The sequence below is a fragment of the Podarcis muralis genome, chromosome 7 (genome assembly GCF_964188315.1).
Source record: "Podarcis muralis chromosome 7, rPodMur119.hap1.1, whole genome shotgun sequence".
Classification (NCBI taxonomy): domain Eukaryota; kingdom Metazoa; phylum Chordata; class Lepidosauria; order Squamata; family Lacertidae; genus Podarcis; species Podarcis muralis.
The window spans coordinates 58,710,310-58,725,328 of NC_135661.1; the positions used below are offsets into that span (position 1 = coordinate 58,710,310).

The window sequence follows — 15,019 nt, forward strand, 5'->3', positions numbered from 1 at the left end:
TGAGATTAAGAGTCTCGTGTTCTACCAGCTGAGCTATCCAAGGAAGTATTCCACTCCAATAAGCATGTTCCCTCCCATGAAATTTATGCAGACGCCTATCAGCTCTGGATTGAAGTGATGGCGAGCCGGCCTGGAAGCCAGACCATCTCATTCGGAAACCCCTATAATACCAAATAAATGGAAGGCTGATAGGAATGGAAGGGGGAGCCTTAGATTTGTTCCTTCTGCCTAAGCTCTCAACATAAAGCAATTAATAAGTTATTGCAGAATATGTCAGCTTGCAAAGCTACTTCTGTAGGGCTGTCTGTTCAACAGCTTTGTTTTGTACCCCTCTGTGCACATCTTGTCTACAAGAAACCAGAAAGTCCTTTGGCCAGGAAGCTGGAGAGTAGGAAGGGAGAGGCAAAATTTGTCCCCAGAGAAGGATGTAAATTATCCCGTTTGCTGTCTCATTGATTTGCTGGCCTGCTTGCTTCACCTGAAACGGCCCTCCTTCCCCCGTGCTTCCAGCGAAAGCAATTGCAAAGCTCCCTGGCAGAGTGTTTCTGCTTTTCATAAATGTTTCATACTGCAGAAGGGGCAAAAGCAGCTGTCGATGGAGCTAGGGGGCTGAGCACAGAAAGCAAACAAGCCTGAGCTGCCTTTTGCATTAGCTCGTGCTTGGCAAGTCCCAGCTGGCAGGAGAAGGCAATGCAGAAGCGGCATGAAGAGGAGCCACCTCAGAGCTTGCTTTCAAAATGCCAGGGACAGGTGAAGCTAGCAGGGAGCTGGGTTGCTGTACTACAACTGGGAGTGAGAGCACTGTGGGTCCAAACAACTCTTCCTCTTTCTTGGCCTCAGCCTCTGCAATACTGGGGAGATGATGAAAAGAATCCCATTGGACTATCTTACCGAGCTGACCAATTTATTGTTACATGCAACCCTACCCCTCTCATCCTAAGGTGATGTGACATCCAGCCCAGTGAGGGAGGGGAAAGCCCCCCACTTGTCTCCATGGCAACAGAGCTCATTGTTGAGATACAGATGATGGGCACTTGGCTGAGCAGCCCAGGCCATCATCTTGACAAACAAACTGGTCTGACAGGCTTCCTCTTATAGATTTTAGCCTCTCATACACAAGATCACAGATCTGAAGGAACCTACTGTATGTCTACCACCCAGACTGACTCCTTCCTGAAACCTTCAACATTATTGAGCCTCCCGACTTGTAGGCAAGTAGGTTTTGCAATATCCATTCTTAAGTGAGCCGTTTGTGGGAGTGGTATACAAGAGCACAACAAGCAATTGTTATTCCACACTTTCCAGCACATTTTCTCATCACTTTCCTTACTGCAAAAGTCCTTTTATTTGGGGGGTGGGATGGAAGCTATAGGAGGAAGCTTGCAGAACTGGTCAGACCAGTCCCTTTGTCAGTGTAATGGCCTTAGCTGCTCAGCTCAGTATCCTGCATTTGCATCTGAAAACAGCAAGCTCCCTTGCCATAGAAACAAATGGGTGGGCCTTTCCCCACCTCTCCTGGCTGGATGCCAGGGTCATCCTAGGATGGAGAACAATAGGCCAAGCGGGGCCGTGTGGGGGTGAGTTTGGCTGGGCTGGAAGCTGGACAGAGAGGCTTGTCTTGTTCTGTGCTGAACCCAAAGCTGTGGCTTGGGGCTTCCCTGGAAACCTAAAGGAGAGGCAAGATCTATGGAAGTGTTAATTAATTAATTAATAATAATAATAATAATAATAATAATAATAATAATAATAATAATATATTTATACTCCACCCATCTGGCTGTGGGCACCTCCATCCTATACTCAGGTTGTATATATATGTAAATAAAACCATATATCCTAAAGACACTGCAGTCTCCAATGACCTTATTGCACCCTGGATAAGTGGGATAGAAATGTAAATAATAATATTAATAATAATAATAGGACTTTTATGATGGACTTTTATCTTTGTAAGCTGATTTGCTCAGGGAACATTTATTTATTTTTGGCTGAGGAGGTAAAACAGCCTGATATTCAGCGCTTTTTTCCCTAGAAAAATAGGTGCCGGTACTCACCATGAAGTTGTTACAGTATGTGTCACACTTTTTAACAACAATGGGGAAAAGTGCCGGTACCACGCACCTTTGAGTATCCCCTGGAGAAAAGCACTGCTTATATTTATGCCCATTCTGCAGATGGAAGGTGGGCTGATGTTGAGAGTGAGAATTTGTTCATGGCCAAGGCAGTATTTAAACTGGGGGCTTATCGCTCACCCCCTTAAGTCGGTTCCATGCAGCCTGCTTAATGAGCATTCAGCCTGGCTTGTGTGCAGAGAGATTAGGCGGTGGCAGCTATTGAATGATAATCCACCTTGTTATCCTCCTCTTTCCAGTGCCTTTCCCTATCATGGTCCTTATCCCATCCAATCTGTCCAGGTGGAGGGGAGGTTTTGTTTCACAAGAGCTCCAGATCAGTTTTAATTGTGCAGCCTGATGTGACTGAATCCCACCCGTAAACAGTGACTGTATGGGAAACGGCCTTAGACACTACTCTGCATTGGCTCTGGGAATTATTCGTCAATATGTGCAAATACACCTAAATATACAGAGCAGTTGAGACGGATGGAAGAAGAGAGACAATAAAGAAAAGGAGTCTCTGGGCATGTGCAGAAAGTACAGGCTTCCTCACCTGAGGCATCTGATCAAGATCTGTATTATGAGGCATCTGATCAAGATCTGTATTTTAAAATGAGCTTAAAAAGATATATTTGCAAATGTTTGTATCTTTCATGCCAGGCAGAAAAGCAGCTGGCTGAGTACTTTGGCAGTTGTTTATCCTCTTGAACAGGGCCCCACAGATTTATAGCAGTACTTCAAAGTTGTAAAAGGAAAATTACAGGCTAGGAGCAAAAGGTCATACTGGCCATACATATTACAGAATACAATCAAGCTGCAAAAACACTAATTAAGAGTTGGTAAATAGTAAGAATTATTGTGCCTCCCATCAGATTCGAGCCACATCTTCCTAAGGTTAAAGGGCAAGAGCTAATAGGAACAGCAGCTGGCTTGAAATAGGAACAGCAGCTGGCTCGAAAGGGGGGTGTAAATTTAAGGGGTTGCTTTTGGAAACTGTTTTTTACTAAGTTCCTTTTCAGTTCTAAAAAGCTATATATGTTAATGTATGAAATATATTGGCTTAAATGTAAGTATGCAAAGGATTTAGAAAGTAAGAAATGTTAGATTCTTATGTTAGATTCTTATTTCATTGATGGTGTGTGAGAAGGTGAACCCAAAATCTCTGTTACCATGAGCCATCTGTTTTAGCCATCTGTTTTGCAGTGAATAGGGCAATAGGGCAAAGATGATCTGGTAATTAAGGTGCCTTGTCGAGGCAAATGTAAGATATATGGCTACTTGTCTGCCATTTATGGATAGAAGGAAATACAGCTCTTTGTCTCCCATAAAAGGTAATAGGAAATGGGTGTATCTTTTATGATTGGTTCTAGCAAACAGCCAATAGGAATTTCAACCAGGCTGATTGGACAGAGGCAGCCAAAGGAGGAGCAAGGGGGCTGGGCTGAGGAAATATAAGTGCTGGCCATCAGGGCTGGAGTGGGCAGAGCTTTTGGTAACCATATACCACTGTGCCTATCATTTATTTGTCTGACAAATAAATTATTATTTTAATTTCTCTATTGCTGTGTTGAATATTTCATTCCAGCTAAGCGTTAACCACAAGCAGGGTGCTACACACCTACACCACACATCTGGGTTTATAGGGGGTAAAAATGTGAGGATATGAGTTCAAGGCATGTCCAAGCCTTCTGTTCTTACAAATGACTCACACTGGCAACAACCCACTAGCAAACTTGCAGAATTATAGCAGAAGGGGCTTGAATATTTATGGAGACTATAAACTAGACTCTTTTATTTATTTTGACAGAGCAGGAACCATGATGGGATGGTGGGGAGTTGCCCCTCTAACTCTTCCATATGTAGTCTTTCCTTATGACATCTCTTAAGAAGTCTAAAAGGAAAAGCCCAGTATTGCAGGTTAATCTTAATTCCAAAAGCAGACCTTAGATTCAACACACATTTAAAGCACGTCACATTCCTCAAACCTGGGAAGCATGGTTCCCCCTTGCAGACCTGCGATTCCCTCCTTATCAAATTCCCAGGGTTCTTTGTGGGATGTTCTGTGTTTTACATGTGTTTTACATGTGTTTGGATGTGCTTTGAATGTACGGTGTGGATCCTTGTTTCCTCATAAACTGGTCACACATCAACACCTACAGTTCTATGTTTCTATAACAGAGGGAGCAGTTTTGCTTACAGGAAAGTTTTCTTTTTGTCTCTCCACGCCTGCCCTGCCCCTCAATTCCTGGTAGTAGATTTTAAGAGGATTGGGGCTTACTGCCATTCTGCTGGTTTATGCTCTAATAATGCTTCAGGCCATTTATTGTTTTAACAATTCTGTCATTTTAACAGGGGTAGTTAAACAGGCACTCTAGTAAAAAATACTAATAACACAGAGAAACAGGAGAGGATTGCAAGGCAGACACAGGGTGATTTACACTTGATTTGTCTTTTTAGACTTCTTCAGCATTTCAGAGAAGGCACATAGTGAGAAATCTTGACTGGCTGGCAATTTTCAAGCCTCTGATGGGACAAATAAAGGCAAAAGAGTCTTGTGGCACTGGGGACTATCCAGGGAGGTGAGTGGCTATTTTGAAATTATTTCAGTTCCTAACAAGTCCTACCCCCAGGGACTCAGCTGTTTCTCAGCTAAAGAAATAGCTATTTGAGTGTGCACCAGATGGCGACAGAAAGCAGGAAATTTTAAAACGCAATTTTCCATAGAGATTTTTTTTCTTTTGTTTTAACAATCTAACTTCTGACTTTTTTTATAGCGTTTCCCCCCCTGTGTTTAGATCCACCCCAGGAAACAAGCTGGATAAGAGCACATTGGAAACACAACAGAATCTAGAAAGATAACAACCATACATGTGTGCAAGCTGGGCTAAAGTTGGTAAAATTCTAATTATCTCCATACTTGATTATTGTCAAAGCACATGTAACCCAAATAATTGCATATTCTTCCTCATTCATCCCTCCCTCTGCCCTCTTTCCTCTGCTGTCTGATCTGTGTTCAGTTTTAGACTGGAAACATAATTGGGGCAGTGGCCTCTCCTCTTGTACTTTTTAAAGCATCCCATGCACACAGACGAGGATATTTTGTGAAAATGATTGCCCAGTTATGTCCACCTGTGCACATGTCTTCAGGGTCTTTTTGTGTGCACAAAATTCTCTGTCCAACCCCCCCCCCCAATACATGCATTTATTCTGCATGCATTTAGGGGACTCCTACTGACCTGCCCACATGAACAAGACCACAACAATGATGAGGATCTCCCCGGCTCGCAGCTGCTGGTTTTTCTCTCCCATCTCCTTCATCGTCACCTCATCTGCACAGGATGGGGGAAGAGAGAGAGAGAGAGATGGCAGGTGGACCTTAGCTCCATTCCAAACATACCCGCAGATTTTTACTACCCTAAGCAAAGAATTGGGCAAAGAGTTGACTTGTGAAGCACAGCTTTCAAGTATGCAAGGTATCCCTAGGTGAGAGGACCATGTGGCTTCCCCCAATGTACCTCAGAGCCTCTGATAGCAGCCTTTGCCAACCTGGTGGTGTCCAGGCATTTTGGACCACACCTTCCATCAGCCCCAGGCGGCAGCATCCTGTGGCATTGCAGAGGCTTTTTAGATAGACACCTCTCAGCTTGGAGAAACAAACCATGGCACCCTCAGCCCCTCCCTCACAAGGAACCTGGTCAAGGTCTCCCCAGCTATGAGAAGATATGCTGTGCTTCTATTTAATTCATAGTTATTATTTCTACATGTGTATAAACAAATAAAAGCAGATCTGTGTCCTCTTTTTGAGCGATGTGAGTGGTCATCCTGTCCTAACTCAGAGTAGACCCCTTACTGGCCCTACGTCATTCATATCCTTTCATTTTACTGGGTCTGCACTGAGTAAACCTTATTTTGGTACAACCCAGAGGATTTCAGAATGTTCAAGGTTTTCTCACACTTGAGTGATGAGCAACTTCTACCCCCTTCTGCCTTGCTAGGTGCTAGGTCAATCGCCGTCATCCCGCGCCCCCTGCCCCCGCGCACTATTCTGTTCCTCCTTGCTGTTTTCCCAGCCACCAAACTGATTTTTGCAAACCTGGAAAGGCTGCTGTGGTGCCTGATGTGGGTGTATACCTCCCTAACCCTTTTGCACAAATCCGCACAATGCAGAGCCCACCCCCCAATACACACGCAACAGATTCGCCTTTTGTTCCAGCTGGGCAGGTGCTTGAAAAGGCCCAGTAACCCAAGGGCTGTATTGTGCACCTGGCAGGTCGCAAGGCAGGGCTGATGCATTCCCTCTTGGGCAGAGGTGTTGGCAGCGGCAGCAGCAAATGTTGCACAGCCCCAGTTTAGGCCTTCCAGCTGCTTGCTTCCACTTCCCAGCTGTGCTGAAAGCAAGATGTTCATCTGACCAGCTAGAGGGCCCTGGAGGAAGGGGCCACAGCAGTGGACACCCTCCCCTGGAAGAAGCAGGGTGCACAAAATGAGAATTATCTCCTGCTGGCTCTCACCTTCTTCTGGTACTCCATCCCAGCTGACAGCAGTGGCTCAGTGGGGTCCCTTTGCCACTTCTTGCAGCTCCACTTCGCTGCCCTCCTGCAAACAGTGTCCCTTGTCTCCCACCTCCCGGGGCCCACAGCCTCCTCCTGACTTGCCTTTATTTTTGGAAGCCAGTTTCTCCGCTTCCCTGGGGGTCTTGAAGTGGACTGGTTCGCTGGCTGGACTCTGGCCTTGGATGCTGATGGACTGGACGTGCACAATGTACTCGGTGTCCTCCTCCAGGTCCCAGAGGGAGCACGAGCGGGTGGTGGTGTTCACCTCCTGGATGAAGCGCAGCATCCTGACATCCTTCTTCTGCAGGGGGAGAAAGCAAAACACCCACATATTCCAAAGGGCCAAATGGGAAATGGCAGCAGCAGGTCCCATGGTTTAAACCAGAGCCTGTCCCAATCAGAGGCGTAGCAAGGTCAGGTGGTACCCGGTGCGGAAAATTCTTTGCCACCCCCCCATTCAAATTATTAAAAGAAGGAAAAATAAGATACTAAGAGTCGCAAGTGTTATTTTCTGGTTCATTTACTGAACATTGTGAGCATAAACAGCTTTGGCTTAGCAGCCCAGGAGGTCGTCCGCAGTGCCCGCGCGCCCCAGAGCCCAACCGCTGTTGGCAGAGGCTAAGGCCACTGGTTCAAGGACCTGCCTCCCAGCTGCTTTTGGTTCCTATGTTTTTGCAAGAGATCATTGCGACACAGTTTAGTGACTCCTTTCGACCACTCTCCTCTCCTCTTATCAGGGTGGTTGAAACAGGAAGCAGCGGCCTGCAGAGGCCGCCACAGCGACCCAAAAAACCCCAACCACTGCTGGCGGGTGGCTAAGGAAGTCGGCCTTGGCAGTACCAGCCCTTTCCTTGCCTTCGCCCTGCCCCCAGCCGGAGTCGATTGGCCAGCTGGGTTGGGGGCGGGGTGAAGGTCCCAAGGCAAGGAGGTGGCATCTGGGACCCGGGGAGCCCTGCCAACCTCTCAGAGAGGTGCTACAATAAGCTTATTTTAAAAATACTTGTTTTCTCCAATTTGTCACCCCCCTCAGTTGTGGCACCCAGAGCAGACCGCCCCACCGCACCCCCCTTCCTATGTCACTGGTCCCAATCATATGCTTGCTGCTTTGAAATAACTCGTTTTTGCTTGCAGGACAAGGTGTCAGAAGACCTTTAAATCCTGATGACAGGGGAATGTCTGAATGGAAGGAGGGAAGAGAGAGTTATTGCTTCTTTCTGAAGTTTGATTGACAAGGAAACTCTTTAGGCAGTGAGTTGCATCAGCTTCTTAATTACTGTAACAGTTTGTTAAGGTTTCATATAAATTTATTCAGGTTTGTGTATATCTTCTATTTTTTACATCTGTTAAAAATAGGAACTGAAAGGGAATGCTGTGATTTGCCAGGGATAGTCAGAATATTATTTATTTTATTTTTTGTCAACTAGTGCTACTTTTATAAGGATACGTACATCCCATTGTTAAATTCTTGTTTTAAGATCCGATGACTAGATGCAAAGAAACAATTCGGAATCTGAGGTTGCTTCCAGACAACCTCTTTACTGATACAACTGCACAAAGTTGCTGGTAGGTTAGACAACATTGGCTGTTTATTGAACCTCCATTCTGATCTTGCAAAAAGTCCAGTTTTAAGGGAAGGGATTTTGCCACCTACCTGCTGGGAGATGGCAAATCCTATGACCACCTCTTCTTCCAGGACGTCCCAGGTCACAACAGCTGAGTTGGCTTTCAGGAGCTTGACTGTGACATTGACTGGAGCAGAGGGGCTGTCTGCAAGGAGAGGGAGATTCACATCACATGAATGGAGAAGATGCTTAGCAGGAGGGAAGGAAGCTGGAAGGACTTCTTCACACCACACATGATTAGCTAATGGAATTGACTGACAGAAGAAACATAATAAATAACAACAACAATCTATGGCTTTTTAAACTGCGGGGGGTTTATTGCTTTTATTTGTTACTATGTTGAGCATTTTTGTGTTTTTATGTTATAAACCACCCTGTGTTCCTTTGCTGAAGGGCAGTATTATTATTAGGCACTCACTCCCACCTGAAGAAGAGCTGATGGTTGCTCATACTCGGGTGGTTTGGAAAAATGCAGAAGGGAAATTTGTGGAGGCAACATGTCTGGATAGCTAGTAGCCCTTACAGCTAAATGGAACCTTAGTATTTAGAGGCCATGCTTTGCAATGCTTCTTACCAGTAGCAGTGGATCTGTATCAAGAAGCAATCACTGCACAATTAACTCCCATGGAAACACATCACCTGTAGTCTCCCTAATAAATGATGCATCTGGCAACTTTGCCCAGGACTGTTAAGAGACACTCCAGCAAGACCTCTGGATCCATTAGCCTTCTCCTGCACAGACCCCTGCCAGTCTTACAACAACACCTTAAAAGATTGGGAGAATGTAGGCAGCATGCTTTGAATGAAGAAGAAGAATTATGCAGGAATAATGGTAATGAAGACTCTGCCGTGTGTGTGTGTGTGTGTGTGTGTGCGCGCGCGCGCGCGCATGGATCTACATATGCAGCACAGATAAGCCCCTAACTAGATAGGCGCTAGGAAAAACACACTGGTTTACACATTAGAATATGCCCTAGGGAAAGGAGGGAATGCAGGCAAAGGCTGTTTTGTGTACATTTAGCCTCACAATGGTCCTAAGAAATAGGTAAGACTATGGGCTTTCCATACCTCATCTTACTGTGGATTTCATCTATGTGGTGCTCCCCTCTAACTGTTATTGCCCCAAGCTTTCCCCTCCATATATCCAGAGAGTCCCTATATGCAATTGATGCAGCTTTCCTATATGAATTTTCAAAGCAAAGGGATTCTCTGGATTTAGGGAAGAGAAAGTGTGGGACAGCAGTAGCTGGATAAGAATGTCACACGGGCAAGGAGGCACAAGAGATTCACAATATGCATAAGGATGAGATATGGGTGGGTCCTGAGATGTAGAGAGACAAGTGAATTCACCCGGAGACAGGAAAACTCACTTGAGAAATCTCACATGAGGGGGTGGGCAAAGGGAAGCAAGTAAGAAGGTATCTTCTTCCCCTCTCTCTCACTAACTGCATTGCTCTAATTCCAAAATTATACTGGAGCAAGATATTTAGTTGCCATTGGAAAGCCCAATCCCAAGTGAAAAGCAAGCCAGTAAATTTGGAGCCTGTTACTTAACAGGGTCTGCAAGATTCCCAGCAGGTGTGAGGAGGCCAGCAAGAAACTAGCCAGTGGCCCATTCGCTTACCTAGAGCCTGTCACTGTTTTTGATCATAGCTACTCTTTGGGATTCGGGAGGAATACAAGGTTCTTAGAAAAAGAAAAAAGAAAGCATATATCTAGTTATAGGATGAGCATGTCCATTTCTGCTACAGCTGTCTCATCACTGCCTTAAGCTTTACTTTTAAAGCATTACTGTCAGGGCTGCCTCAGGTCCCAGCTCACAAGAGACCAACGCCAAGTCCAGTTTATATACAAAAATGTTTATTGAAGTCCATTGTACGCTCCACAGCCGAGGCGCGCAGCCCCACGTCTGTTACGCTTAGACCGCTGAAGTCCCCTCTGAGTCAGTCCCTCCTCTGCACCAGTTTAAGAGGGCTGTGCTGCTCCACCTCTTCCTTTTTTTCCTTTTCCGCAGGGTCTTCCTGCCCCCTGGGGTTTCGCCCCTCCTGGATTCCCCTGACGCTGAATCCCCAGACAGCTCTTCCCCCCTCCTGCGTGCTTTGGGACCTGGCTCCTCCCCCGGGCTCCCTGTTCTTCCGCGCGCCTCCACATTTGTTTTTTTTTTTTTTTAAATATTTTTATTGCGTTTCTTTTCATAAATTTGTAGATTCCAAACCATACAGAGTAAATCAAATACAAGAAACAATTTTTGATTTTTTTACAAAGAAAAAACATTGTACTTCCCCACACCTTCCAGATCTGCATTCTTTGTAATGACAATATCAGCAATTTGTTACCTTATTTCAAACCTTGTTACAACTTTCAATTATTATGTATCCGTATTCAATACATTGTATCTCAAATTTGTTACCTTAAAAATAAACATAATATGTTTGGTTCACTTTGTCTTTTTTTTTTTTCTCTTTTATCACTTATTTTGCCATTTGCTTAATCATATTTGCTAAAGCATAACATTTCCAATAACATGCACAATCTTAAGATTCATACAATTTGTAATGTTTTTGCAAATAGTCTTTAAGTTTTTTCCAATCCGCCTCAACCGATTCTTCATCCAAATCTCGGATTCTGCCGGTCATTTCAGCTAATTCCATGTAGTCCATCAACTGCGTCTGCCATTCTTCCATAGTGGGTAAATCTTGTGTCTTCCAGTTCTTAGCGATGAGAATTCTTGCTGCTGTAGTAGCATACATAAATAACGTTCTGTCTTTCTTATGCACTTTCTGGTCCACCATGCCCAGCAGGAAGGCCTCTGAATTCTTGGGAAAGGTATACCTAAATACCTTTTTCAATTCATTATAAATCATTTCCCAGAAAGCCTTCACTTTTGGGCAGGTCCACCAGAGATGAAAAAAAGTACCTTCTGCCTCCTTACATTTCCAACATTTGTTATCTGACAGGTGATATATCTTAGCAAGTTTGACTGGGGTCATGTACCACCGGTATACCATTTTCATAATGTTTTCTTTCAGGGCAGTACATGCCGTGAATTTTATTCCGGTGTTCCATAACTTTTCCCAGTCTTCAAACATAATGTTATGTCCAACATCCTGTGCCCATTTTATCATAGCAGATTTAACTGTCTCATCCTGTGTGTTCCATTTAAGCAGCAAGTTATACATTCTTGATAATATCTTAGTTTTTGGTTCTAACAATTCTATCTCCAAATTCGATTTTTCCACTTGGAACCCAACTTTTTTATCCATTTTAAATACCTCTTGAATTTGAGCATAGTGTAGCCAGTCTCGCACCTTATTTTTTAATTTGTCCTGGCTCTGCAACTTCCAATTGTCTCCAGTTTTTTCAATTATTTCCCAATACTTCGGCCAATGAGCCTCCATATTGGGCCTTTTTCAGGCCTTGGCCTCCATTGGTGATAGCCACCTCGGAGTTTTACTTTCTAATAAGTCTTTATATTTCATCCAGACTGCAAAAATTGCTTTTCTGACAATATGGTTTTTGAACAGTTTATGAACTTTGACCTTGTCATACCACAAATATGCATGCCAACCAAAAGCATTATCAAAACCTTCCAGATCTAGGACATCAGTGTTTTCCAGCAAAAACCAATCCTTCAACCAGCAGAAGGCTGCAGCTTCGTAGTATAACCTCAAGTCCGGCAGGGCAAACCCTCCTCTTTCTTTCGAGTCAGTTAATATTTTGAACTTTATTCGAGGCTTTTTGCCCTGCCAGACAAACTTAGATATGTCCTTCTGCCATTTTCCAAAACATTCCACTCTGTCCACGATCTGTAGGGTTTGGAACAAAAATAACATTTTCGGCAATACATTCATTTTTATAGCTGCGATTCTACCCAACAAGGAAAGTTTCAATCTTGACCAAATTTCTAAATCCTTTTTAATTTCCGACCAACATTTTTCATAATTATCTTTAAATAAATTCAAGTTTTTGGAAGACAAATGAATCCCTAGGTATTTCACTTTTTTCACCACATTTAGTTCTGTTTCTCTCTGGAACCCCTCTGTTTCTGTAGATGTCAAATTTTTGGTCAAAACCTTTGTTTTTTGTTTGTTTAACTTAAATCCCGCCACCCGGCCAAACTCTGCTATAAGTTCTAGAACTCTTTTTGTACTGGGTTCTGGCTCCTGTAATGTCAAAACTAAGTCATCTGCAAAAGCTTTCAATTTATATTGTTTCACTCCGACCTCTATCCCTTGTACCAGCCGGTCCTCCCTAATCATGTTCAGTAGCACCTCCAGGACTGAGATAAATAAAAGAGGGGATAGAGGGCACCCTTGTCGTGTCCCTTTTTCAATTTTAAATTCCTCCGTCACCACATTGTTCACTATTAATTTAGCTTTCTGTTCTGAATAAATAGCATCTATTCCATTTTCAAACCCCCGTCCCACTCCCATCCCTTCCAAGTTTTTCTTCATAAACATCCAAGATATGTTGTCAAATGCTTTCTCCGCATCAATAAAGATTAACACCGCCCTTGTGTTCCTGTTGGTTTGCAAAAGTTCCAAAATGTCAATGATGTTTCTGGTGTTTTCATACAAATGTCTACCAGGGAGAAAGCCTGCTTGGTCCTTATGAATTACTTCATTTAAAACCTTTTTAAGTCTATTTGCCAAAATGTCTGCAAATATTTTGTAATCCACATTCAGGAGTGAGATGGGACAGTAGTTCTTAAGCTGCGTCTTTTCAGATTCTGACTTAGGTATCAATGTGATGAAGGCTTCTTTCCACGTTTCTGGTGCCCTCTTCCCATCCATAATCTGGTTGCATACTTCCATCAAAGGTTGTATCAAATAATCCTTCAAAGTCTTATAATATTTGGAGGTAAGCCCATCCGGGCCTGGAGATTTGCCTAATTGCATACTCTGAATGGCACCTTCGATTTCCTGTGGAGTTATTTTAGAGTTCAAGATTGATCTTTTATCTTGAGTTATTTTAGATAATCCATTTGTCTTAAGGAATTGTTCTATCTCGGATTCTTTCTGAGGCCCCTGTGCGTACAGTTCTTTAAAATATCTGTGAAAGCATTTCCTAATTTCCTCTGGTTTCTGGATCATTCTTCCTTCAATCTCTAGATTTGTAACTGTGTTTAACTTTTGTCTTTTTTTCAGCTGCCAAGCTAGCAGCTTTCCACATTTATTTGCTGATTCAAACGATTTTTGCTTCATCTGTTTAATTTTCCATTCAATTTCTTGATTTATTAATTTGGAATATTGTGCTTGATGGAATTTGATTTCTCTCAGCACCTCCTTTGACTTTGGGTTAATTCTTAATTTTTTCTCTCCCTGATGTATCTTCTCCAGTATTTTCTCCTTCTTTCCATTCCAGAGCTTTTTCTTGATTGAGTTTTGCTGTATGAGAAACCCTCGCGCGCCTCCACATTTGAACTTGGCGCGCGTTCGCAACCTCCAACCTTCCTCTTGACAGTTACACTACTCCCTGCAGTACTCCCCTCCCTTTCCGGGAGGATGTCTTGCTCCGATCTCCCCTCCCTCTCTGCTTTCGGATCTGCTTCCCCTGTCACACTGGAATCTCCACCCCCTTCACTGCGCTCTGGCGGAGAAGCCGGTCCCGACTCCCAGCTCCCACTTTGGGTTCCCCTGCTGGTCCCCTGCTCCTGACGAGTCCCCCCTGTGACTCCCCTCGGCCTTACCACAGGCGCCCCCTTCTGGGAATCCTCCGATTCACTTGAAAGACTCATGGAATCCCTCAAATCATTGTCATCCTCTTCCTCGCTGTCCTGGGATTCTTCCCCCTCGCTCTCCGTCTCTCCCCTCACCTGTGCCTCTGTCCCTGAACCCCTGACAATTACTTTTAAAAATAAATAATCGTGGATTAGAACTTAAGTCTTCTCTGAACAGCCAACTAGATGGATGGGTGCCAATTTAGCAGCTGCTCCTTTGGCACGCAAAAAGTAGACAAAAGGGATTCACAGCACAATCCTGCACATGCCTACTCTGAGTAAGTCCCAATGAGTTCAGCGGGGCTTACTCCTCCCAGGACAAGCGGGCACAGTCTTGCAGTCTCGGCATGACTGCAGCTGCATCCTGCTGTTGCAGCTGAGCTCTCCCAAGGGCAACCAGCACGAGAGCTCAGCTCCCATCCCCGCTGGCCACTCTGAAGGGCCAAAAAGCAGCAACCTTCCTGGCTGCAGTTGAGAGCCTTTGAGCTCTGGGGCTTCCTAAGCTGCACTTACGGTAAAAGCAGCAAGGGAGCACAGCGGAATTTGTATCAAGGCCAGGCAGTGAGGAGTTTGTAGGTCACTTTGTTCCCGTTCTGCAGGGTGCACCCCCGACATTGTAAAAAGCTTAAAGACTGCACAGCCTTTCCAGAAGGGTCAAGGGATGCCGAAAGCTTTTTAGCAGCAAGCGAGAGCCACGGATGGTGGTGCACTCATTGTGGAACTTGCGTTGCGCCCATTTGCACTTCACCTTCCCACACACTCTATTCATACAGACACACAACACTCATGCGAACACACACTAGCACCCACGCAGTCCAAGAGAGAAGTCAAAAGCCCTCCCACCCAAGAGATTTGGAGGTTTCAAAGCCTGCAGTCTCCAGATTCCTGCCTTTTGTTTTCCATTTTTTTCTGCAAATGAACAGGCATATTATGCATTCATTCATGGTTCTACGCAGCCATAGGAAGCACCCTAAAAGCTTACTTTTATTTTGCGCGCGTGTGCGCGCGCAC

General features: G+C 44.4%; 1 protein-coding gene across 1 annotated transcript in view; it reads right to left on the minus strand.

Annotated features, from left to right (window-relative positions):
- The window catches only part of FNDC5 (fibronectin type III domain containing 5), a 33,675-nt gene that overhangs the window by 5,771 nt on the left and 12,885 nt on the right, over positions 1–15,019 (minus strand). Inside the window, exons 2-4 of the mRNA XM_028739124.2 lie at positions 8,319–8,434; positions 6,770–6,968; positions 5,351–5,443 (exon numbers count right to left, since the gene is read on the minus strand). Coding sequence (XP_028594957.1) covers positions 5,351–5,443; positions 6,770–6,968; positions 8,319–8,434 — 408 coding nt within the window. The remainder of the gene's footprint in view (positions 1–5,350; positions 5,444–6,769; positions 6,969–8,318; positions 8,435–15,019) is intronic.